Source organism: Somniosus microcephalus, chromosome 3, assembly GCF_052327205.1.
Source record: "Somniosus microcephalus isolate GS21.2 chromosome 3, FLI_Smic_1.0, whole genome shotgun sequence".
NCBI lineage: Eukaryota > Metazoa > Chordata > Chondrichthyes > Squaliformes > Somniosidae > Somniosus > Somniosus microcephalus.
In genome coordinates this window covers 312,068,344-312,095,128 of record NC_140989.1, presented here as the reverse complement: position 1 = coordinate 312,095,128, position 26,785 = coordinate 312,068,344, and the positions used below count along the sequence as shown (strand labels likewise).

The 26,785-nt window shown below is 42.0% G+C and overlaps 1 protein-coding gene across 5 annotated transcripts in view; it reads left to right on the top strand.

Moving 5' to 3' along the window:
• LOC147122148 (nardilysin-like) overlaps positions 1-26,785 on the top strand; it is a 212,392-nt gene that overhangs the window by 133,877 nt on the left and 51,730 nt on the right. For 4 of the 5 annotated variants that reach the window (XM_085982930.1, XM_085982929.1, XM_085982927.1 and 1 more), the window contains exons 5-16: positions 3,277-3,350; positions 3,567-3,662; positions 3,763-3,885; positions 8,617-8,674; positions 9,464-9,537; positions 10,139-10,208; positions 18,188-18,265; positions 22,917-23,037; positions 23,182-23,240; positions 24,566-24,620; positions 24,747-24,851; positions 26,408-26,531. In XM_085982930.1, the coding sequence (XP_085839056.1) occupies positions 3,277-3,350; positions 3,567-3,662; positions 3,763-3,885; positions 8,617-8,674; positions 9,464-9,537; positions 10,139-10,208; positions 18,188-18,265; positions 22,917-23,037; positions 23,182-23,240; positions 24,566-24,620; positions 24,747-24,851; positions 26,408-26,531 (1,037 nt within the window). The remainder of the gene's footprint in view (positions 1-3,276; positions 3,351-3,566; positions 3,663-3,762; positions 3,886-8,616; positions 8,675-9,463; positions 9,538-10,138; positions 10,209-18,187; positions 18,266-22,916; positions 23,038-23,181; positions 23,241-24,565; positions 24,621-24,746; positions 24,852-26,407; positions 26,532-26,785) is intronic. The other variant, XM_085982928.1, reaches the window with a different exon arrangement.

Sequence of the window (26,785 nt, the reverse complement as noted above, 5' to 3'; positions counted from 1 at the left end):
ACAAACTATCTGGGTCATGCTAAAAATAGCTGGAGTCCAAGTGAAAATGGAGTTGGACACTGGATCAGCTGTATCAGTCATAAATCGAGGGGATTACCACCGGCTATTCTCACACATACCCTTAAGAGATACCAAGTTCGTATTGCAGCCATACACGGGGCATAAAGTATACCCCATGGGAAAAATAAGAGTCAAGGTGAGAGATAGGGGTAAAGAACACCCAAGAATGAACTTGTATGTACTACATGAGGGAGGACCACCACTTCTAGGACGGGAGTGGATCAAGAAAATAGACATGGAATGGCACTACCAACAAGCAATGACGAGTGAGGACTCGGTGCAGACAAGCAGCTCAGACTCTGAGCCGGAAGACGATAAGTCCAGCCCACGTATGAAAAACAAGGTTAACATGAACTCACTGACTAAGGTTGGAAAAACGATGGCGTGCATAAAGACAGAGAATTCTGAGTCTGTTCAAGTCACAGACATATGCATTACGGAGGAACACCGAGCTCGAACTCAACGTTATTTCAAAGTACGACAACAATTCGAACAATTAAGTTACCGTCTCGTACAGGAGATGAAAACAATGAAAAAGTTCTATGACATCGAATGGGAGAGTCTGGAAAGACAACAGAACCTGCTGGCTCAAGCAGAGAGCGACCATAGAGCCATCGTGACCAATTACCGATCACACCTCCCTTATGATGTTCAGGAGTTAGAATATTTGCATGATCTAGAGATACAGCATAAAGGCAAACCACGCTACACTGAGGATTTTGTTCTGCAATTGGAGACGGAGCTAGTGCAGGCAAGGTTAAGAGAAGCTGAATCGCAGTGTGCACTTAAAGAGATGCAGAAAAAAATCTTGGACATGGAAAAGAGAAACGCTTCTTTACCTGATGTGAATAATGTGGCCATGTTGCAAGAGGAGCTTATCACTCAGTTAAATGAAAATAAAGGGAAAATGACTGAGATAGACTGCAAGAATAAAGAAGATTTGATGGCAGTGAGACTTCAAGAGGCAGATAGCATAGCAGCCTTGGCTGAACTCCAACAGGAAATTGCGAAAGAAGCAAATGAAGAGGAATCTTCAGGAAGCCGGGATTTTATTCCAGTTCTTCTCTACGACTCCTTACAAGCAGAGTGTGAGAAGTGGAAAGAACAGTATGAACAGGCCCAGGCTACAATTCTGGAGGGGATTAACTCGGCAACCTCCGAAAAGCTAGTTTCAGTAGAAGCATATGAACAACTAAAGGTTGAACATGAGCAAGAAGTCCAAAGGCTGCAGGAAATTCTTGATGAGCTCAAGGCCAAGACAGACTCATCGGTAGAAGTTCCATCCATAGATGAGAATTTAGCGGTGAAAGACATGGCAGAACATGAAAGACAAGATGTCCAAGAACTCATAAAAATATTGGAGGAAACCCAAGACAAATATGAGGCGGCAATGACCGAGGTTCAACGACTTGAAGAGCAGAGTCAACTGGGAATCCTTTCAGTGGAAGGGAAGGAAACTGTAAGAAACACAGAGACTGTAAGAATGGGCTCTGAACATGAGCTTGGGAGCATCAAGGCGCAACTTCTTCGAGCGCTTGAAACCAAAGTACAAGAGGAAAGGAAGGTGAAAGCATTGGAGGGAAAGGTGGATGAAATGGTGAAGACTCTGATCCACAGAGTCCCCGCGGAAGAGTTAACGGTCAGCCAACTCCTTCACATGCTGAGAGACAAGACTCCACAATGGGAACACGAGCTTCAATCTGCAAAGGGAAGGAATTCGGAGCTCCCAAAAGTTACAGAAATAACTGAGGTGGCAACACAGATTTTGTGTTACAGTTTACTCTATGAAGAGTTCGTTGAATCACGTCAATGTGAACAGAAGAATGTTGAAACAGCTGCTTCAGTAGAAGGATTAAATAGCCTGATACCGCAATCCCCGGTGGAAGGGAAGGTATTGAACTCACAAATGAGGTCAGTAGTGAAGGAATGGCAGACAACCCAGGAAGAGCGGGATGAATATGAATGCATGAAGAAGTCTTTTCAAGAAAGATGTCTAGGGAAGGAACCACCGTCAGCTAACGTCCAGACGGGTGAGGAGGAAGAAGAAGGCTCTCTCGCTGGCCTAACTCAGGACGAACCCGAATATTACCATGACCTGTTGAGTGACACTGAATATTACGAGGATGTGGTCTGCCCAGCTTGTGATGAAAACTCCCAAAGTGCTGAAATCCGGAGGAAGCACTTAAGGTCTAAGGAACATAGAGAGTTGGTGGCGCTACAGCTGGCAGCCGAGAAAGGAGCTCCGAGAGTTTCAAAAAGGCAGAAAAGAAAAAGAAGCAGAAGATAATAACTGTCTAAAATATTAGCGCTTCTACCATCTCAGGCGGAACACTACGAAAGGAGCTAAATTAGTTGAAAAACTGGAAAATGTCAAGACAGCCAGTTGGTTGTAAATGTCCGCACTGCTGGTTCAACGGGACGAAAGTTCAAGCTGTTACGTCAAGAAAAAGGCTATGGAGGAGTCACGCTAGCCAGGTGAACCGGCTACACCAAAGAAATGTTGTCCGGAACGAGTCAAGATCAGAGACTGAATCTATGAACTGTTTCCGCAGAGACTGAACCTGTGAACTGTTCCCACCGAGATTATATCTGTAAATTGTTTTATATGACATTGACTCCACCGAGATTATATCTGTAATTGTTTATAGGAAGTTGAAGATATGTATGTTTAACGGAGACTCTGTAAGTAATAAGCTAAAAAGGGAGGATTGTAGTGTATGTACCCGTCTACCTTTAAGGGAACTATTGAATGTAACCGTTCACCTTTAAGAGAACTACTTTAGGTGTGGCACTATTTGTTTGGCTTCTGTATACTGTAATACCGATAGTGACCACACCAGTATATAAGTGTTGTGGCAGGATTGCTGGGGCAGATTCGCCCGGACCTTCGAATAGTAAAGACCTGTTTTGTTTGTTACTTCTGAAGTCTGTGTATTTATTAACTGCACAACCCACAGACTTTACAGCTTCGTTCTCCCACATCGATTTAGAATCGGGTGGCTAACATGAAAAGCGGATTACACGACCCCAGCCTGCCCCAGTGACAAAATCCAGCCCTACATCTGTTGCAAATAATCTCTCCTATTTTTTAATTGGAGGGGGGGTGGGGGCAAGTAAGTTTCTAAAACTGAATTTTGATGTTGTCCTGTGAATTTACTGAAAGCAAAGACATTACTTTCATACTAAGAAACATGTCTTATTGTGCATTTCTTCCAGATGGGCACAGTTTTTCATTGGCCCCTTAATGATCCAAGACACCATTGACCGGGAAGTAGAGGCAGTGGATAGTGGTAAGGTGCAATTTCAGTGTGTGTTACATATTAATTATATAAATTAATTTTTTCTAGTGCCTTTATATCGATTTATAGAGCTAAAATTCGCTGTTGAATCTAATTGAACTTGGGGCCAACACAGCCTCATCCATTATAATTTCTAGGAGTCTTTGTTAAGGGTGCAGACTAAGAAACTAGTATTTAACAAGCGCTTCACACTTTTCTTTTGGGCAGAGTTTCAGCTTGCAACACCCTCTGACTCCAGCAGGAAAGAATTGTTATTTGGAAGCCTTGCTAGGCCTGGTCATCCTATGGGAAAATTCTTTTGGGGTAAGATGTCTGTTTCCCTTTTACCTTGCTGGTCTACCCCAAATGTTTTAATTTTGTCTTTTATATTGTGTAGATTCATATTTATTTGTAATATCAACAGGAAATTCTCAGACTCTGAAACATACGCCAAAAGAGAAGAACATCGACACTTATGCAAGACTTAAAGAGTTTTGCAAACAACATTACTCTGCTCATTACATGACTCTGGCTGTCCAGTCAAAAGGTGAATATTGAGTGCTCCCTTCGTGAATGGTACACTTTACATTTCATTTTAGTTCATACAGTCGTGCTTCTTAGCCCACTTATGCCAAATACTATATGATTTCCAAAGCAATTCAACAAATGATCAGTATAATTCATAATGGAAACTGCCTGTGCAAACCTGTTACTCTCTAATTATACCCATGCACCAGTGGTAGTGTTGTAGTGCCTCCACTAGCAATACAGTGTGATAGATTTTCATAGACAGTTTCAATCCTAAATCTGGACACAAGAATTTATAATAGAGAAGTTGACACAGCTATAATGTAGATAGAGTGTCAGAAATTATACTGAGCATTTGTTGAACGGCTTTGGACATGATTTTATAATCAAAATACAGAAATAAGGGCAGAATGTATGGCTGTAAGATGGGGACTGAATTATACCTGTGTGCCCTGGCTCAATTATCCCCAGCCTCTAATCCCGCTTCACCTGAAGACTACACTTAGTCTTGTCTCTCCACCTGTAATGCCTACAAGCAAGCAACTAATACTTTGCAGAAATATTTAGAAATATTGAGAAATTTAAAAGCTGCAGCTATTGGGAAAGTATTAAGAGATAACTCTTGTCATTAAGAGCTCCCTGGATGATGAAAGAGATAGAGCGTAAGATGAAGCAGAAAAAGAGCGTGTATGACAGATGTTAACTTGAGAATACAAGTGAGAATCAGGCTGAATATAGAAAGTTCAGAGGAAGTGAAGAAGAAAATAAGAGGGGCAAAGAGAGAGTAAGAGAATAGATAGGCAGCTAACATAAAAGGGAATTCAAAAGTCTTGTATTGGCATATAAATAATAAACGGGTAGTAAGAGGAGGGGTGGGGTTGATTAAGGACCAAAAAGGAGACCTACGCATGGAGGCAGAGGGCATGGCTGAAGCACTAAATGAGTACTTTGCATCTGACTTCAAGGATGAAGATGCTGCCAAAGTCATAGTGAAAGAGGTAGTGGCGATACTGGATGAGATAAAAATTGATAAAGAGGAGGTACTAGAAAGGCTTTCTGTACTTAAAGTTGATAAGTTAGCAGGACTGGATGGGATGCATCCTAGAATGCTGAGGGAAGTTAAGGAGGAAATCGCAGAGGCACTGGCCATAATCTTCCAATCCTCCTTAGATAGGGGGGTGGTGCCAGAAGACTGGAGAATTGCAAATGCTACACCCTTGTTCAAAAAAGGATGTAAAGATAAACCCAGCAACTACAGGCCAGTCAGTTTAACCTCTGTAGTGGGGAAGCTTTTAGAAACAATAATCAGGGACAAAATTAACAGTCACTTGGACAAGTGTAGATTAATTCAGGAAAGCCAGCACGGATTATTAAAGCCAAATCGTGTTTAACTAACTTGATCGAGCTTTTTGATGAGGCAGCAGAGAGGGTTGATGAGGGCAAGCGGTTGACGTGGTGTACATGGACTTCCAAAAGGCATTTGATAAAGTGCCACTTACAGGAAACTTTCTGGTATCCGACACGGACGGGACCGACGTGGTGCCGGTTCATCAACAATTCCGGATAACCGAACGCTATAGTAAAAGATATGGACCTTAGAGCTCCGTATAAAGCAACAAACCCTGTTGCTTAGCAACAGCTTCAGAACAACATCCACAAGTTGCAAGCGTCTCTGTAGCTTAGCAACAGCTGCAGCCAAACTCTTGCCTTCCTCCATTTGTTGCTGTGCAAGTAATAAAAGTTACCTGAACCGACTCCTGAATTTTGCCGGTTAACCGACATTTCCGGTTATTTAAGGGCCGGTTAATCGAAAGTTTCCTGTAATAGACTTGCCAGCAAAGTTGAAGCCCATGGAATAAAAGGGACAGTGGCAGCATGGATATGGAATTGGCTAAGTGACAGGAAACAGAGAGTAGTGTTGAACAGTTGTTTTTCAGACTGGAGGAAGGTATACAGTGGGGTTCCCCAGGGGTCGGTCCTAGACCACTGCTTTTCTTGATATATATATTAATGACTTGGACTTGGACGTACAGGGCACAATTTCAAAATTTGCAGATGACACAAAACTTGGAAGTATAGTGAACAGTGAGGAGGATAGTGATAGACTTCAAGAGGACATAGACAGGCTGACGGAATGGGTGGACACATGGCAGATGAAATTTAATGCAGAAAAGTGCGAAGTGATACATTTTGGTAGGAAGAATGAAGAGAGGAAATATAAACTAAAGGGTACAATCCTAAAGGGGATGCATGAACAGGGAGATCTAGGGGTATATGTGCACAAATCGTTGGAAGGAGGCAGGGCAGGTTGAGAAAACGGTTAAAAAAGCTTGCAGGATCCTGAGCTTCATGAATAGAAGTATAGACTACAAAAGCGTGGAAATTATGATGAACCTGTATAAAACACTGGTTTGGCCTCAAGCAGAGTATTGTGTCCAATTCTGGGCATCACACTTTTTAAGAAGGATGTGAAGGCCTCAGAGAGGGTGCAGAAAAGATTTACAAGAATGATTCCAGGGATGAGGGACTTCAGTTACGTTGATAGACTAGAGAAGCTGGGGTTGTTCTCCTTAGAGCGGAGAAGATTGAGAGGAGATTTGATAGAGGTGTTCAAAATCGTGAGGGGTCTGGATAGAATAGATAGAGAAAAACTGTTCCCATTGGCAGAAGGGTTGAGAACCAGAGGACACAGATTTAAGGTGATTGGCAGAAGAACGAAAGGCGACATGAAGGAAAACCTTTTTACTCAGCGAGTGGTTAGGATCTGGAATGCAATGCCTAACGGGTGGTGGAGGCAGACTCAATCATGGCTTTCAAAAGAGAGTTGGATAAGTCACAGAAATCACAGAAACCTCACAATGCAGATAGAGGCCATTTCGGCCCATCGAGCCTGCACCGACACATATCCCACCCGATCCCCGTAACCCCTACACCAACACATATCCCACCCTATCCCCGTAACCCCACGTATTTAATCCCCCTAACACTAAGGGTCAATTTATCATAGCCAATCAACCTAACCCGCACATCTTTGGACTGTGGGAGGAAACCCACGCAAACACGGGGAGAAGTGTGCAAACTCCACACAGACAGTCACCCGAGGCCGGATTCGAACTCAGGTCCCTGGCGCTGTGAGGCAACAGTGCTAACCACTATGCCACCGTGCTGCCCTGAAGTACCTGAAGGAAAAATGTTTGCAGGGCTACAGGAAAGGTTGAGGTTGTGGGACTAGCTGAAGTGCTCTTGTAAAGAGCTGGCACAGGCTTGACAGGCCGAATGGCCTCCTTCTGTGCTGTAACTATTCTATGACTCTAAAGTGGATTCAATCAATTGTGTAAGAAGGTAATAAATTAGTGTTAGCAAAATACTGCGGATGCTGGAAATCTGAAATAACAACAGAAAACGCTGGAAAAACTCAATCCGTGGAGAGAGAAACAGAGTTAACGTTTCAGGTCGAAGACCTTTCGTCAGAACTGGAAAAAAGCAGGAAATGGAAAGCAAGTTTAGGGGCTGGGAAAAGGGGGAGGGGATGAAAGAACAAAAGGGAAGGTCAGTGATAGGATAGAAAGCAGGAGAGATTAAGAGACATTGAGAGACATTAAGAGATATTCAAGGCAAGAGGAGGTGGTAATGGAACAGGTTAAGGAACAAAGGATGGCTCTAGATGAAGTGTGAATTGCGCTGGCAGAATGAAGGACAGCTGCCGTATGGGAGGGAAGAAAAAAAGGCCAAACAAAAAGTGTGGATAACAAAAGAAAATATATATGTGATAGGGGCCGAGGTTATGATCTGAAATTGTTGGAACTCTCTGTTGAGTCCAGAGGGCTGTAGAGTGCCTAATCGAAAGATGAGGTGCTGTTCCTCGAACTTACGCTGAGCTTCCGTGGAACAATGCAAGAGGCCAAGGCCGGTGAGGTCTGAGTGGGAATGGAGTGGTGAATTAAAGTGACAGGCCACCGGGAGCTCGGGGTCCCCCTTACAGACTGAACGGAGGTGTTCCGCAAAGCGGTCACCCAATCTGCGTTTGGTCTCCCCAATGTAGAGGAGACCACATCGTGAGCAGCGAATACAGTATACAGGAAACTTTCTGGTATCCGGCACTGACGGGACCGAGTTGGTGCCGTCCCATCAAAACTGCCGTATAAACCAGCGCTAATGTTAAAACATACGGAGCTTTTCAGCTCCGTGTGAATCAACAAACCCTGTAACAGCTTCAAAACAGTCGGCCGCAGCTTAAAAGCATCTCTGTAGCTAAGCAACAGCTTCAGCTTCACCTTGCAGACCTTGACTGGGGGGAAAAAAAAGCAACGAGAAGTAAAAAAACTTATAGGAAACGGCTCCTGAATTTTGCCGGTAGATAGAGCTTTCCGGACTTTTAACCTCCGGTTAAACGAAAGCTTCCTGTACTAAATTGCAAGAAGTACAAGTAAATTGCTGTTTCACCTGGAAGGGGTGTTTGGGGCCCTGGACAGTGGGAAGGGGGGAGGTATAAGGACATGTGTTGCATCTCCTGCGCTTCCACGGGAAGGTGCCGGGCGAAGGGGACGGGGTGCTGGGGGTGGTAGAGGAGTGGACTAGGGTGTCGCGGAGGCAGTAAATTAGTGTACTGTATACATTCAAGATATTCAAGGATACATCTATGATTTCTACTGGTGAATGTAAACTTTAATTGACAAAATTTAGAAACAGTTTTAGTGAATCTGTGATGAGATTGGTTGATCTATTGCTAATTTCTTTTTAACAATTGCAGAAAGCCTGGACACTTTGGAAGCTTGGGTGAGGGAAGTCTTTTCTCAAGTACCAAACAAGTAAGACCTGTTCTGTATATTATAAAATCTCATACCAAATATAAGTACTAGTTAAAATTCATTTTTATATTTTGAGAACATTTTTTTTCAACATTTTTCTTCTCACTCTTTTCCTGAAGGTGTTGACTTCTTGCTGGAGTGTGGTTCCATGGGCAGCAGTCACCCTCCAGTACTTTAGTCAGATTGCTAATATTCATGCATGAGCCTCGATAGTAACCTTTGACTTGATTATGGGGACATTCCTGGTGAGCCTACTCCTCACCTCACCTGACATCCCCACACATGGACTCCCAGTAGGGATTACTGGGTAGCGATCAGGAACGGGCACACTGGCTGTTTTTCCTTCCCCACCCCCAACACACTTTTCCTTCTTAATCAGGGGTGCCGAGGTCACCTGTAATAACCTTACTCCTACCCTGGCTGAGATTAGCAAACTCAGCATAGACCAGGGACAGAATCTGTGATTTCTCTAGTCTGCATAAATCAGCTCTTCACTGAATTCAATTTGCTGAGCCATTGAGGGAAGCCCAAGAACACCTGTAAGTTAATTTAAAGAATGCTTAGACTCTGCAAGCCAAACCAGTTTAAAAAAATGGTTTTTCTTTTTTTTTTTAAACAGCTTCAGGTTTATCATCAGATACTTGTGATTGCTGACTGCATATTGAGAGTGCAAGTGAATTATTGGCTTAGAATTGTACTTCTGAAACAGTGAAATATAATCCTTTGTACTGATTTCTGAAAAATGTTACAAATAAATATTTATTTTCTCTTAATGTCCCATGTGTGAAGTGGCCTTCCCAAACCAGACTTCTCTGATGTCAGGGATCCCTTTGACACATCTGCTTTTAATAAACTTTATAGAGGTATGTGTACTATTGGAAATTAATTTACCAAGTTCTCTGAAAATGCCTTAATGGTTCAGTGTCGAAATATGGAATAGTTAATTGAGTTTGTACAGTTGCATATAATTTGTAAACGTCAGTATCCCTAAATGCAGAGCTTATGCTTTTTGTTACTAACACCTGATAGTTTCATTGCTTCTCAATTGTAACACTGTGCTAAGTAAAGGGAAAAAAATCCTCATCCTTTGAGTGCCAACTGAAAATCTTTTATATACTTATGTTTTTGGACAAATGAACTAAGGTAAAAAAAAAGTCACATTTGGGAAAAAAATCTTTAAGTCTGGATGCCTTCTTTCAGATTATAGATATCCGATCTCCGATGAGCACGTGTTATTTTGAAGACTATCTCTGCATTCAAAACGCATTTAAATTAAATGGCTTCAAATATAATGTGTTTCGTTCACATACAAACATTTCAATATTTAAAATTAATATAGTGAAATAGTTGTCAATCACACAAGCAAAAGCACCATAATAAATTTTAAGTATATCACATTTGATGCAACTGCAATGGATCTGTGTAAACTGTTAATAAAGATTTTTGAAACCATTTACCTTGCAGTTGTCCCTGTGAAGAAAGTTCACTCTCTGAATATAACTTGGGCTCTTCCACCTCAGAAAGAGTATTACAGGTAAAGAATTGTAGGTTACTGTGTATGAGCAATATATTTATATTTTTGTAAGGCATATAAATATAAAACAATGGGAACATTGTGCAAAGATTTACTTACACCCTTCTGATGACTGGTATCCACCTGAAATGTCATAACTTGTCTTTTCTCTTTATTGATGCTAACTGACCTGCTCTGCATTTCAAGCATGTTCTGCTTTTATTTCGGATTTCCAGCATTTGCAGTTTTCCCTTTTCATTTTACTGGTATCTTATTTTCTTTATAAAGCTCTCAGTTCATTGCAGCATCTTTGCGATAAGACTGTTGGGGTGTGAAATTGGGATAGTTAGCGCCTGTTCTTTGGGTGCTTCGGTGCCGTTTGGGGAGCAAAATGGTGTCTGATGCGTGCACGCATGCGTCTGCCGCGAATTGCGCTGGACGCTATCTTGGTAAAGGGCAAACCTTTACCTGCGTCTGAAGCAGGCATTGCTCATTTGCATATGCAAATAAAGGGCCTAACACCTGCTTCTCATCCCTGCTGCAACTTTGGTTTGCCTTGAGGCAGCCAGTGCTGATTGCCTCCAGGAAAACCAACGCTAAACATCACGTAAGTACTTGCCATTATCATCGCCACTCCTGGTCCCGAGATATCTGATCTCACTCCCAACTCCGGCCTCCTCGCCCCCCCCCCACTCCCGAACCCCCAACAGTACTCCTGAGGTCTACAATCTTTCTACCCGATTCCTGATTGCACTCCTGACCACCACCCGCCCCCTCCTAAAAACAGTACTCCCGAAGCCTGCGATCTTCCTACCCAATCCCCAACAGCACTCCCGAGGCCTGCGCTCTTCCTACCCAATCCCCCACCGAACCCCGATCACTGACTCCGAGGCCCATCTGTTCCTCCTGCAGACCCCTGTGATCCAATTCAATCATTTACCTGGAAATTGGAGCACTAACCTGTGCAGACTTCTACTGCAGCACCATCTACATTATGGAATATAATGTGGAAAAATGTGAAGTTATCCACTTTGGTAGAAAAAATAGAAAAGCAGAGTATTTTTTAAATGGTGAGAGATTGGGAAATGCTGGTGTTCAGAGGGACCTGGGTGTCCTTGTACACGAATCACTGAAAGTTAACATGCAGGTACAGCAAGCAATTAGGAAAGCAAATGGTATGTAGGCCTTTATTACAAGAGGATTTGAGTATAAGAGTAAAGGCAACTTACTGCAATTATATAGGGCCCTGGTGAGACCCCACCTGGAGAATTGTGTGCAGTTTTGGTGTCCTTGCCTAAAGAAGGATATACTTGCCATAGAGGGAGTGCAACGAAGGTTCACCAGACTGATTCCTGGGATGGGGGGATTGTCCTATGAGGACAGATTGAGTAGACTAGGCCTATATTCTCTAGAGTTTAGAAGAATGAGAAGTGATCTCATTGAAACATACAAAATTCTTACAGGGCTTGACAGGGTAGATGCAGGGAGGATCTTTCTCCTGGCTGGGGAGTCTAGAACCAGGGGTCACAGTCTCAGAATAAGGGGTCGGCCATTTAGGACTGAGATGAGGAGCAATTTCTTCACTCAGAGGGTGGTGAATCTTTGGAATTCTCTACCCCAGAGGGCTGTGGAGGCTCCGTCGTTGAGTATGTTCAAGACAGAGATTGATAGATTTTTGGATATTAAGGGAATCAAGGGATATGGGGATAGCGCAGGAAAGTGGAGTTAAGGTAGAAGATCAGCCATGATCTTATTGAATGGCAGAGCAGACTCGAGTGGCCAAATGGCCTACTCCTGCTCCTAACTCTTAATTAGGGATGGGCAATAAATGCTGGCCTTGCCAGCAACTCGCACATCCCAGGAATGAATTTTTTTTTAAAGTAGTATTTCGTAGGATTTTTTTGTACTGTTTACAGCACCTTTTGTAATAGTGTTTTTGTTTTCTTAAAACATATTTCTCATTTTTATTTTGGGGGAATAATGGTGGCCATTTTTTTAAATGCTTCACAATTTTTTTTAAAGCACCTTAAATATATTGGCCCAGAAATTGGTGTCGGGGGCTTCCCGCGGGTGCAAGCCCCCGACCTACACTTACATAGCGCGTCGACAGTTGAAGCCTGGCCCTGCGTGGATTTCCTGTCAGTGGCCCGGTTCAGCTCCCGGCGCGCTGTGCTTGCGTGATCCAGCGGCGTACTTAGTTCGATGAGCCGGCTGGGATCACGTGAGCACTGGGCAACCAATCGGAGGTTGCAAAAGTTCATTCATGAGTTTGATAGTAAGAACTGTCAAACTCATGAAAACTCCGGGCGCCCAAAACAGTACTTAAACTTCAAATAAAAGTTAAAAAATCCCACTAATTAAATGAACTATTAATAACTGTAAAAAAACTAATTTAAACAATTATTCAAATTTTTGAAAAAAATAATTTAAAAAAAAAAATCGGGTCTAAAATACACTTCTTACTGTAAAGTCTTTAAAAATAATAAAGCTGTGGAAAAAATTTTCTATCTTTTAATTAATAGACCACTTACCTTTTAAAACTAAGTACTTACGTCTGCTTTTTTCTCGCGTAAAAACTGGAGGCCTTATCGCACGGGCAACCCTGTATAAAAAAAAAAAAAAAAAGGAATTTCAGCATGCACGCGCAGACTCCTGCGCGCACGCGTTCCACCTCTGAACCCCTTGGTTCAAAGGAAAGGAAATGCCGGTTTTCCGCGCATGCGCTGTGCATGCTGAAAACCGGCACTTCCATCGGGCCCACACGTGAGTACATGGTGCTTACTCACGCGTTGGGACCCGAATTACTGGGCCAGTATTTCATGGCTGAGGTGGTGCAAAATGAAATGAGGCATGCCAGGAAAATGATCAGGCCCCAGTCCATTCTGTAGACCTTGGTGCACATACCTGGCAGTGACCAAGGGCAGCTATCTTGGGTTGCTACTGCTCTGCAGACCAGAGCTTTGCCATCTGTAGCAGGGGCTCCTGCAGCAAACGCAACATAGGAGTGAAAATCCAAGCGGCTGGCAAGATCGCCTTGGTTTGGCCCTTAATTGCCTATGGTTCACTCTTTCCCAGTACTGGAATATCAGGTACTGTACGGATCAAAAAGGTGACCGCTGTGTTGGTCACCATAGCCAGCACTTGTATTTCTTTTCTCACGCCTGCTTAATGTTACCACATTGTTCCATTTCCCAAAATGCAGATGGTTACTGATTGCATGTGTCCACCCTGAGGCCCTTGGAAGATGTGAGTGTGCAAGGCTTTCCGTTGTACGCTGCATCTTGACTGAGTGCCCTATTGAGGTATGGTGCTGCATGAGACGCAATGTAAGAGCTGTAAAGCTGTGTGAAAGTTTGGTATAGGTAGGCAGTAAATGTGAAATGGATTGATGGGTTACAACTTGTGAAACATACAATCACTTATTACATAGTACTGTTGGTTAGTTCTTAGCTTGCAATCTTCTCCTGCATCTGTTTCTAGGTACTGCAGACGGTGTTCAGTTTTCTGTCTCCTATTCTCAGGCACAGTGCAGTGCCGTCCTCTGGGTAAAGTACCCTAGAGTGTCAAACATGGCAAGCCTTCTTGCGCCCCACTGATACAGTAGAATATTAATTGACAGCCATCGAACAGGGGGTCGGGGTAACAACACTCTGCCATTTTTCCACAAAGTGTTTTGTACTTGCACATTGCATGACCTGTCCTTCCACCCTTGCCTGTCACTTATTCTGCTTCTCAAGCCTTTGCAAAAACAGAAAACTACTTTGACCATTTTTGTATTTTTAAAAGGGCTACTACATTTTTATCGTATGTGTCATGGCTATAATCCCATGAATTTTGATTTAGCAGCCCTTTTAATAGCTGCATGTTCTGGATTCAGCGGGTCTCCCTTCATTACATGTTCTGTGCAGGTTCAAGATGCACAGGGAGCACACACACATTCTTAAACTAGAGCATCTTGCCGAATGTGGCAAGGTCAGTTCTCCATTCCACATATGCGAGTGTGTTCGCATGCAGTGATGCAGCGGCCATTTTTCCCAGGATTACTGAATAAGTCATGGTTTTTTTCTCTTTTATAAACTGCGCAAGTACTTGTAAGTCAAGACCAGCACTACCAGTGCTATAGTATAACCAAGCACCACCAAAAAACATTGAAAACCTGTACAATAGAAAGATGGCAGCATGTGTATCGGTATATGTTGTCAACACTTTGAGTTCTTTCAACAAATTGAAGTGAAGCTGGGTGCTTACATATATTAGTTTAAATCATTTTTGGTTTAAATCTGAAAGCTGCTTTGTGCCCTAATGAATAATAATGTTTCTCTCGCCTCTGCAGTTTTTCTTAATACCTTAGACTGCTGTTGTACTGCAGACACGGACCTCAGTCTGGTATCTTTATAGTGTAATGCACAATGGTATACCCAAGTTAAATTTGCCAGTTGTGCCATGCTGCAGGTCACATTGAATGATAACGGAGCATTGTACAGATGTTCTTGGATCCATAATCTAGAGCTCTGCTTCCTATGCAGGCAGGAGCAGTACTTATAACATTAAAGAAAGGCACAGTAAGTTTCTAAACATAGAAACATAGAAGATAGGAGCAGGAGTAGGCCATTCGGCCCTTCGAGCCTGCTCCGCCATTCAATGAGATCATGGCTGATCATTCAAATTCAGTACCCTGTCCCTGCCTTCTCCCCATATCCCTTGATCCCTTTAGCCTCAAGAAATATATCCAACTCTTTCTTGAATATATTTAATGAACTGGCTTCCACCGCCCTCTGTGGCAGAGAATTCCACAGGTTCACCACTCTCTGGGTGAAGAAATTCCTCCTCATTTCAGTCCTAAATGGCTTACCCCTTATCCTTAGACTATGACCCCTGGTTCTGGACTCCCCGGCCATCAGAAACATCCTTCCTGCATCTAGCCTGTCCAGACCTGACAGAATTTTATAGGTTTCGATGAGATCCCCTCTCAATCTTCTAAACTCCAGTGAGTATAAGCCCAATCGACACAATCTCTCCTCGTACGTCATTCCTGCCATCCCAGGTATCAGCCTGGTGAATCTTCGCTGCACTCCCTCCATGGCAAGAACGTCCTCCCTCAGGTAAGGTGACCAAAACTGCACACAATACTCAAGGTGCGGTCTCACCAAGGCCCTGTAGAACTGTAGCAAGACATCCTTGTTCCTGTACTCGAACCCTCTTGCTACGAAGGCCAACATACCATTTGCCTTCTTAACCGCCTGCTGCACCTGCATGCTTGCCTTCAGCGACTGGTGCACAATAACACCCAGGTCTCTTTGCACTTCCCCTTCTCTCAATCTATTGCCATTCAAATAATAATCTGCCTTCCTGTTTTTGCCACCAAAGTGGATAACCTCACATTTATCCACATTATAGTGCACTTGCCATGTTTCTGCCCAATCACCCAACCTGTCCAAATTGTACTGGAGTTTCATGACATCCTCCTCACAGCTTACCCTCCCACCCAGCTTTGTGTCGTCTGCAAATTTGGAGATATTACATCCAATTCCCTCGTCCAGATCATTAATATATATTGTGAACAGCTGGGGTCCTAGGACCAATCCTTGCGGTACCCCACTAGTCACTGCCTGCCACTCGGAAAACGACCCGTTTATTCCAACTTTTTGCTTTCTGTCCGCCAACCAGTTCTCTATCCAAGTCAATACCTTGCCCCCAATCCCATGTGCCTTAATTTTGCACGCTAATCTCTTATGTGGGACCTTATCGAAAGCCTTCTGAAAGTCCAAATACACCACATCCACTGGTTCTCCCTCATCTATTTTACCAGTTACATCCTCAAAAAATTCCAGTAGATTAGTCAAGCATGATTTACCCTTTGTAAATCCATGTTGACTTTGTCCGATCCTGTCACTGCTTTCCAAGTGCTCTGCTATTTCATCTTTTATAATAGACTCTAGCATTTTCCCCACTACCGATGTCAGGCTTACCGGTCTATAATTCCCCGCTTTTTCTCTACCACCTTTTTTGAATAGTGGGGTAACGTTAGCTACCCTCCAATCCATGGGTACCGTTCCAGAGTCTATCGAGTTCTGGAAGATGACCAGCAATGCATCTACTATCTCTAGGGCCACTTCCTTAAGTACCCTGGGATGTAGACCATCAGCCCCTGGGGATTTATCGGCCTTCAGTCCCATCAATTTTCCTAACACCATTTCCCTACAAATACTGATTTCTTTCAGTTCCTCCCTTTCATCAGACCCTATGTTCCCCGGCATCTCTGGGAGGTTATTTGTGTCCTCCTTTGTGAAGACAGAACCAAAGTATGTATTTAGTTGGTCTGCCATTTCCTTGTTTCCCATTATAAATTCCCCTGATTCTGACCGCAAGGGACCTACGCTTGACTTCACCAATCTTTTTCTCTTCACATATCTATAAAAGCTTTTACAGTCAGTTTTTATGTTCCCTGATAGCTTATTCTCATATTCTATTTGCCCTTTCTTAATTAATCGCTTTGTCCTCCTTTGACTCCTAAACTGCTCCCAATCCTCAGGATTATTGCTTTTTCTAGCCAATTTATATGTCCTCTCCTTGGATCTTATGCTATCCCTAATTTCCCTTGTTGGCCACGGTTGAGTCACCTTTTTTGTTTTATTTTTATGCCAAACTGGGATGAACAAATTCTGTAGCTCATCCATTCGGTCTTTGAATGTTTGCCATTGCCTATCCACCGTCAACCCTTTGAGTGCCATTCCCCAATCAATCCTACCCAACTCGCTCCTCAGACCATCGTAGTTTCCTTTATTTAAATTGAGGACCCTTGTCTCTGAGTCAACTACCTCATTCTCCATCTTAATGAAGAATTCGATCATATTATGATCGCTCCGACCCAAGGGGCCTCGTACAACAAGATTGCTAATTAATCCTTTCTCGTTACATAATACCCAGTCTAAGATGGCCTGATCTCTGGTTGGTTCCTCGACATATTGGTCCAGGAAACCATCCCGTAAACACTCCAGGAATTCCTCCTCCACAGTATTGTTACTAATTTGGTTGGCCCAATCTATATGTAGATTAAAGTCACCCATGATGACTGCTGTGCCCTTATTGCACGCTTCTTTAATTTCCCTTTTAATGCCATCCCCAACCTCCGCCTTACTGTTTGGAGGTCTATATACCACTCCCACTAATGTTTTTTTCCCCTTAGTATTTCTCAATTCTACCCATACAGATTCCACATCATCAGAGCTAATATCCTTCATTACAATTGTATTGATCCCTTCTTTAACCAGTAATGCTACCCCACCTCCCTTTCGTTTTTGCCTATCTTTCCTGAATATCGAATACCCCTGGATGTTGAGTTCCCAGTCTTGGCCATCCTTGAGCCATGTTTCCGTAATCCCAACCAAATCATATTCGTTTACCTCTATTTGCACAGCCAATTCATCCACCACCTTCTCAGGATGTCCAATGGACTAACCGAGGGCCTTCAAAAATTAAATAAAAACAGAACCTGATGAAAGGTCATCGACCTGAAACTTTAACTCTGTTTCTCTCTCCACAGATGCTGCCTGACTTGCTGAGTATTTCAAGTATCTTCTGTTTCTATTTCAGATTTCCAGCATCTGCAGTATTTTGCTTTTGCCTTCAATAATGTTTGATACTGGGCTGGAGTTATGTTACACCTGTTGGAAAGCTTAAGCAGTATGAAACTCGTTATATTCTCATAACTCTCGCCTTTAATGCAATCAGGATTCAAACTGCCATTTTTTGATTGATGTGCATCTTAAAATGCCTTGTCATTGATACAGAAGTAGTAGTTTAATGGCAGCCTTCGTTAACTTAAGGATAAAGTTTATTTTGTTTCAATCCTGAGTTTTGAAGAAGGGTCCAACCCGAAACGTCAACTCAAATTTCTCTCCACGGATGTTGCCTGACCTGCTGAGTTTTTCCAGCATTTTCTGTTGTTATTTCTGATGTGACTAATGTTGTTTTATAATATTTTTAAAATCTATTGTCAGGATTAAACCACTCCATTATATATCATGGCTAATAGGACATGAAGGTAAAGGCAGTATCCTGTCCCTACTTCGGACAAAGTAAGTACTAGGCATTATGAAGATTGAATTTTATAAACACGGCAAAGATAATTTATGATGTATGCTAGATGATTAACTTTTAGTGTTGGCCTTGGTCAAGCTCACTGCCTTGGAAAAGAAAATCTGGCAGTATGTAATGTGGTCTAATGTGCTTTTGGTTCCCATGTCAAAATTAATAAGTCATTGTTTGCATCACAAAGCACTATGGCACAAAGTTCCACATCAATTTCCTGTGTCACTGAAATAAGCATAGATGATGTCAATTTTAAAAAAAATCTTAAATTCAGTCACTTAAGGAAGACAATTTAATCCTGGGCTAAGAGACTATTCATAAACTGTTTTGACTTTGTTTTGTAATTTGGCATAACAACAAATTGCATTTATATAGCGCCTTTAGCATAGCAAAACGTCCCAAGGCGCTTAACAAGAGCGATATCAATAAGAACATTTCTGACAATGATCCACAGCAGGAGATATCAGGACATGACCAAAAGCTTGGTCAAACAGGTCGATTTTAAGGAGCATCTTTAAGGAGGAGAGAGAGGTGGAGAGGTTTAGGGAGGGAATTCCAGAGTTTAGGGCCTAGATTAAATTGTTACAATGCAATATGTGGAAGCTAGTGGATCTTTATCTTTTTTCTTTTTCCCCTCCCCCTTTTTACCCCTCTCGGCCCATGATTCTGCACTGATTTTTTTTCCACTCCAAAGCACTGATTATTTTTTTTAACACATTTCCTCCCCAGTTCTCCTGAAAATGCTGTTTCGTTGCTTGGATACCAGCAGTGTGCTAGTATTTCACTCAAGTAGCCATTCCTCCTGTGTGAGCCTCGGGAGCAGGCTATTTGATCGTGGGGCACATCATGGCTTAGGCCGATCCTGATCATCATCTTATCCTATGTCCATGGTTGTGACTTTTGTAGGAGTCACTGAACAGCAATTTGGAGTAAAACCTGGTACAGGAAACTCTCGTTTAAACGGCACCTAAATATCCGGAATTCTCTATTAACCGGCAAAATTCTCACTCCGAAAACAACACCTCAATAACCGGCAATGTTGCCGAGTCCGAGTCTCCCACTGTGGCCGAGTTAGTCAGTGGGGGTAGTTCTCCAAACTGCCACTACTCGGCTTCTTGGTGCTGTCGGAAGTCCGAACACCTCAATACCCCTGTAACAGGAATCTGACTCTCCCGCGCTGCCGGTAGTCTCTTCTGATCCGCCATTTTACAGGGGTACTGTGTGTCTCCCACACTGCTGGTAGTCATTGCATTGCATTACCCTCAACTGGCAGTACTGTACTTAATCCAAGCATCTTCCACCATCCATTTAACACAACATTCTGTAGGTGAGTACCCAATTACTGCATACTGCACATTTCTTGATTTTTTTTATTTTTCTTTGTTAAAAATAGCCTCAGTAGACAGCCCTCTCCGTCATCCGGAATTTTTGATCAACCGGCAACACGCCGCTCCCGTCGGTGCCGGATACCGAAGAGTTTCCTGTAGTTTTATCTCCCGCCATAATGCTGAAATGGTGGGGGAGTTTTAACCCCAAAAAAGAGGCGAGTTTGCCTCCGGCATCCCAATGCTGCCCACCCACCCCCCCCCAAATTTTTTTTTTCTAACCTCCCCTTTTTGTGACTATCTTAAATTTGTGCTGTCTCATTACCATCCTGCTGAAACAATTTATCACTCTTTTCTTGTCACTGCCCTCTTAAACACCTTAACCTTCTCGGTTCTAGTGAAAAAAGCCTTAATTTCTCAAGTTGTTGTTCATATTTAAACAAATATTTTGTATCTGTCTTCACAGTAGAAGACACAAAAAGCATACCAAAAATAGTGGGGAACCATGGGGCTAATGAGAGTGAGGAACTTAAAGTAATTAAGATCAATAGAGGAAAAAGTACTTAAAAAAACTAATGGGACTAAAAGATGATGAATCCCCTGGACCTGATGGCCTACATCCTAGGGTTCGAAAAGAGGTGGCTGCAGAGAGAGTGTATGCATTGGCTGTGATCTTCCAAAATTCCCTAAATTCTAGAACAGTCGCAGTGGATTGGAAGGTAGCAAATGTAACCCCGCTATTCAGGAAAGGAGGGAGAGAGAAAACAGAGAACTACAGGCCAGTTGTCGGGAAAATGCTGGAATCCATTATTAAGGAAGTGGTAACAGGGCACTTAGAAAATCATAATATGATTAGGCAAAGTCAACATGGTTTTATGAAAGGTAAATCATGTTTAACAAATTTATTGGAATTTTTTGAGGATGTAACTAGCAAGGTAGATAAAGGGGAACCAGTGGATCTAGTATTTTTTGATTTCCAAAACTCATTCGACAAAATGCCACATAAAAGGTTGTTATACAAGATAAGGGCTTGGGGTAATATATTAGAATGGATAGAGGATTGGTTAATGGACAGAAAACAGAGAGTAGGGATAAATGGGTCATTTTTAGTTTGATAGGTTGTAACTAGTGGGGTGCCACAAGGATCAGTGCTTGGGCCTCAGCTATTTACAATTTATATCAATGACTTGGATGAAGGAACCAAGTGTAATGTATCCAAGTTTGCTGACGATATAAAGCTAGGTGGGAAAGTAAGCTGAGAGGAGGACACAAACAAAGAGCCTGCACTGCAAAGGGATATAGACAGGCTAAGTGAGTGGGCAATAAGGCTGCAGATGGAGTATAATGTGGGGAAATGTGAGATTATTCACTTTGGTAGGAAGAATAGAAAACAGAATATTTTTAAATGGTGAGAAACTATTAAATGTTGATCAGAGAGATTTAGGTATCCTCATACAGGGAACACAGTTAGCATGTAGGTACAGCAAGCAATTAAGAAAGCAAATGGCATGTTGGCCTATATTGCAAAGGGGTTAGAGTATAAGAATAAGGCAGTTTTGCTGCAATTGTACAGGGCTTTGGTGAGACCACACCTGGCGTACTGTGCACAGTTTTGGTCTCCATATCTGAGGAAGGATATACTTGCCTTAGAGGCAGTGCAACAAAGGTTCACTAGATTGATTCCTGGGATGAGTGGGTTGTCCTATGAGGAGAAATTGAGTAGAATGGGCCTATACTCTAGCGTTTAGAAGAATGAGAGGTGATCTCATTGAAACATACAAGATTCTGAGGGGGATTGACCGGGTAGATACTGAGAGGTTGTTTCCCTTGGCTGGAGAGTCTAGACCTAGGGGGCATAGTCAGGATAAGGGGTCGACCATTTAAGACCGAGATGAGTAATTTCTTCACTCGGTTGTGAAACTTCGAAATTCTCTACCCCAAAGGGTTGTAGATGCTGAATTGTTGAGTATATTCAAGGCTGAGCTAGATAGATAGATTTTTTAACTCATGGGGAATCAAGGGATATGGAGATCGGGGAGGAAAGTGGAGTTGCGGTCGAAGATCAGCCATGATCTTATTGAATGGCGGAGCATGCTCGAGGATCCGTATGGCATACTCCTGCTCCTAATTCTTATTTTCTTGTCTTATAACTGTAACCACATTTCTTTGCTTACATTCTAGTAAATCTACCATTCACCTTTTCCATTGCTTTTAACTTCTTCCTATAATGGGACGCCTAGAACTGTGCACAGTACTCCAACCCCAGCCTAACTTGTACAAATTCAACATTGCTTCCTTGCTTTTATACTTTGTACTTCTAGATGCAAAACCAAGGATTTTGTTTGCCTTCTTAATGGCTTTTTCTACTTGTACTGCCAGCTTTGATGATCTGTGTATCTGTACACCAAGGTCCATCCGCTCTCCTCATCAATTAAAATCTTGGCATTTAAGGTGTATTTCTTTTCTCTCTTCGTGGATTTGTGAAGGGTAGGTCATGTCTGACTAATGTAGTTGAATTTTTTGAGGCCTTCACTGACATGGTTGATGGGGGATTGTCTGTGAATGTGTCTATAGGGACTCCAGAAGGCATTTAATACAGCTCTGCACAACAGATTAATAACAAAAATAAAAGCGCATGGAATTGGAGACAACCTTGTGACATGGGTTGGCAATTTGTTAGGAGGTAGGAATTAATGGAATGTTTTCTGATTGGCAGAATGTGACAAGGGATTGTCCCCCAGGAATCTGTACTGGGGCCTCAGCTTTTCAATATATATGAATAACCGTCGACCACATTCAAAAAGGGACTAACTGTAATACACGTAACTGAGCAAATTACACAGTTGGTGTTTGTTTGCAAATGGCTTGGTTCCTTAAGTATTACAGACAACCAATGAAATTTGCAACATTTGTATTACTTAAGCTTCGACAAGATTCTCGCTGTAGCTAATATTTTTAAAACATATAACCAGTGACTGAATTAAGAGAACCTCTACAAAGCCAAAACAAGGCAGAACTGCATTTTTGTCACTGCTGTACCAGAATAAAGGCCAAAGATGCGGGAGGCATTATGATGCCATTCCTATGTCATTTAAATATTATGTAGCTGCCACCCTCTTCCTGCACTTAGGCCCAGTGGAGACCCAAGATTACCAGTCTCCATCGCTATTTATAGTGTATTGTGTCCTGTGAACTGGTGCACACGGGGCACCACTGACACACATGTCGGCCTTATTGTGTCCTAAATTTCCTTGATGAAATAATTTTTGTTGCGTATTTGTTCTCCACATACACAAGTAAATATTTTTTCCAGGTGTTTAGCTCTTGCCTTATTTGGAGGAAATGATGAAACTGGATTTGAACAAAATTCAACATATTCCATGTTCAACATCTCCATTACGTTAACTGATGATGGCTATCAGCGGTTCTATGAGGTAAAGTGCAAAATGTTTTACTCTGGTCCTACAAATTGGGGATTATTTTGAATAATACCCTAATTTACTCTTTCAAACAAATTATTCATGGTGCCAATTGAGTATGTTTACTGTATAATGGCGATTATTTTGTTTTCAATATAGGTTGCACATACTGTGTTTCAGTATATGAAAATGCTACAAGATCTTGGTCCTCAGGAAAGGTGTATATTTTTTTTTAGTTGTGTGCCTTTTATATATTTTTGCTCATGAAACATACTCAGATATGTAAACTGTGCAGGTGAAATAGAAAAGAATGTGTAGTGTGCGAGTTCCCATTAATCATTTTCCGCCTTTCGTGAAACCGCTGACTCATGCTGGGGTACAGTTCACAGTTGCTGGCAACCCTCTGGTACCGCCCCCAAGTGACCGTTCATATGTCAATCTTGAGATGAGCATTGGTGGGAGGCTGAATCATGGAGGAAGGGGAAAGAAATCACAGGATGGTTACAAATGAGGAATCCAACTCACCCATCCTACTTCATCCATCCAGAAGAAAACTGTTATCTTCCTGCCTCCCCCCCCCCCCCAACTGCCACCTCAGAATTCATCTGTTCCTTAAATAATTTCAGGGTTTTTTCCTTCCACTAGCCTACTCAGAACTTTGAGGAGCATTGATCACTGTTTTTGTGAAGAAGAGCTTCCTGACATCAATCCTAAATTTGCTATTTATCAGCTTGGCCTTGTTGTACCCATGTCCTAATCTCATGGTTTAATTTGAACTAAAGTTCTAGATTTATCTTTTCTGTACCATTTACTGTCTTGTATTCTTCAGTTGCTTTCCAAGGCAAAATAATTTAAGTCTCTGATCATAGAATATTAGAAATTTACGGCACAGAAGGAAGCCATTCGGCCCATCGTGTCTGCCAGCGAGGAAGTGTTATGCAGCCTAATCCCTCTTTCCAGCTCTTGGTCTGTAGCCTTGTAGGTTACAGCACTTCAAGTGCATGTCCAAGTACTTTTTAAATGCAATGAGGGTTTCTGCCTCTACCACCCTTCAGGCAGTGAGTTCCAGTCCCCCTGTCCTCTGGGTGAAAACATTCTCCTCAACTCCCCTCTAATCCTTCTAAAAATTACTTTAAATCTGCCCCCTGGTTATTGACTTCTCTGCTAAGGGAAATAGGTCCTTCCTATCCACTCTGTCTAGGCTCCTCAATTTTATACACCTCATGTTGGGCATGACATCCAAGTTCAATTCAGTACTTGCTTGAAGTCCACATATGTGTACTTTTCAGCAGAGGGTAGCAATTAAGAACGATAACCATGGCACTTGTTTCCCTTCCCTCGTCCAGGGGCACTATGACCATTTATAGTTCTCTTAACTCAGCATGGACAGAAGATTGAGCCTAGAACTTCCTGGTCTATGTTGTTTAGTACCACATTAGGAACAGCCTATATCCACTAAGCCATTAGGGCTGCTTTATTTTGTGCTCTAAGGAGTAATAAATAAATGTGTTAAATTACACCATTATATATAATTTTCCTCCAGAATTTATAAAGAGATTCAGAAGATTGAAGATAATGAATTCCATTACCAGGAACAGGTATACATTGTGCTACTTCCCTTCCCCTTCCTTCTCTTCTCCCGCTCTCTCTAATTTTCTACGAATTGATTGGCAAGGTATTACAATAGAGCTATGGTCCTGACCTTTTTGATATTCTTTCCTTAGACTGATCCCATTGATTTTGTAGAAAATATTTGCGAAAATATGCAGCTTTTCAGAAAAGAAGATTTCCTTACTGGAGACCAGTTACTGTTTGAGTACAAGCCAGAGGTGAATGATACGGAGTTTATTGTTACATTATGTAATAAAAACTATGCTGTGGAATTTACTTGCTATTGGGAGAATTTGCCTTCATTAATTTTGCATCATTATGCCTCTATTATTTATGTTGGTGAGATTCAAAAATACCTTAACTGTACTACTTCTGTGAAACTTCTGAAGAGCCTTCCTTGAATTCGGCACTAGTGCGGTATGGCGTGAGGCATTGCGATTGTTCCACCCTCCCAAGTAGCAGTAGTTTCACTAACTTTGGCAACATCTTTCATATGAATTCTATATACATAAAGAGGATACAGATTACATAGCAGCATATAGAGAAGACCCTGAGTAACATGAGGCATACTAACTCTTGACTGTTTCAGGTGCATGTGATCTATACATTGAATGTCATGAGGGGTATATTTTGTTTACACCATTGTGTAGGCACCTTTTTCTTAGTCTTTCCTCATACCCATTGTGTGTAAATTAATTTCATCTTCCTTTTGCTATCGTATTTGAAATCATTTGGAACAAGCTCACTTCAAGTGGTGTATGTAGTATATTTACCGTTCTGGAGGCTGAACAAGTTTGAAATTTGTTCAGGAAGAACTCTAGCTGGAAATGAGCCTTTTCTTGAAGAAAGTGATCTTCAAACAAAGTACACCTCCGGCTTGTTCATCTACCTGTTGGGAAACAACTTAAGCAGAAGATTTTGCTTTTATAGAGGTTGTATGATTTTGGGTCTCCACTTGCTTCGCAAGGTCCTCCAATGACATAGATTATTGCGGCCACATGCACACATCATGAAGCAACTTGATTACTATTAATTGGAGCTTGTACTTGGGAGTCCACGCAGGGACACCTGACCTTTTTTAAAAAAAAGCACTACCAGCAGTATTCGACTGCCTGTGATTGTTCTGGGGTTAGTAGCTAGTTGGTGTGAAACAGTAGAGAGAGAGACTGGGGGAGAGTATTTGTACAGAAAAAATTCCATTGAACCTTCCTCTTTTTTGCCTCCTAGTGATAGAGAAGTAGCTTGTGAGAGAGTCAGTGTGTGTGAGAGTCAGACCATAAGCTGTGGCTGAGATTGGAAACTATGTGGAGTTGGGGGCATCAGACCTCTATGTTCTGTCATTGTCCGGCACAGTACGTTGGTGCTCCAGAGTGCTGATTGCTGTCCTAGGATCTTTCAAATATTTTTAAATTGGTGCATATGAGTGCATTATGACTTTTGTTTCAAAATAATGTTTAGTGGTGTGTACATACAAATTACAATGGGGATGATTTCTATTTGTCAATTGAAAAGATTCAGCTAAAGTATGGGAAGCACACACTTTTTAATTTTTCTGAGAGTTTTCCAATAAATTATTGAATGTTAAAAGAAAGAAGTTGAAGTGTCTTATCATGCCTCTCAGAAACATCCCAGAACGCTTCGATTAATTACTTTGAAATGCTGTTATGTTGATACGTAGGTGAACTATCTTTTAATTTTTAGTAGATTCTGCCTCTATTTTTGATAGTTCAATGGAACAGTCTGTCTAAATCTGTGTTTATATTTTTGTTTTCAGGTGATTGCTGCTGCTTTTTCCCATCTCACCCCATTAAAAGCAAATCTGATTCTCCTTTCTCCCAACAACGAAGGGAACTGTAGTCTAACAGAACACTGGTTTGGGACTTCATATGATATTGAAGGTAAAGTGGCCAGTGAAAGGACTGGCTTTATGGCACCTGTAGAACTGCCCCTAAACAAGAATTCAATGCATTGAAGAGGATCTGGAAGGCTGGAAACTTGTGAGGAAATAAAGAAAGTGGACAGGCTTTTTATTGTATGTGGGGTTGGAGGCAGTAGGATTTGAACAAATGTAGACTGGCGATGGGAAGGTGTTAGAACAATCTGTTTAGACTATGGTTTTACAATATACATTTCAGCTGAGTGGAATTTTTCA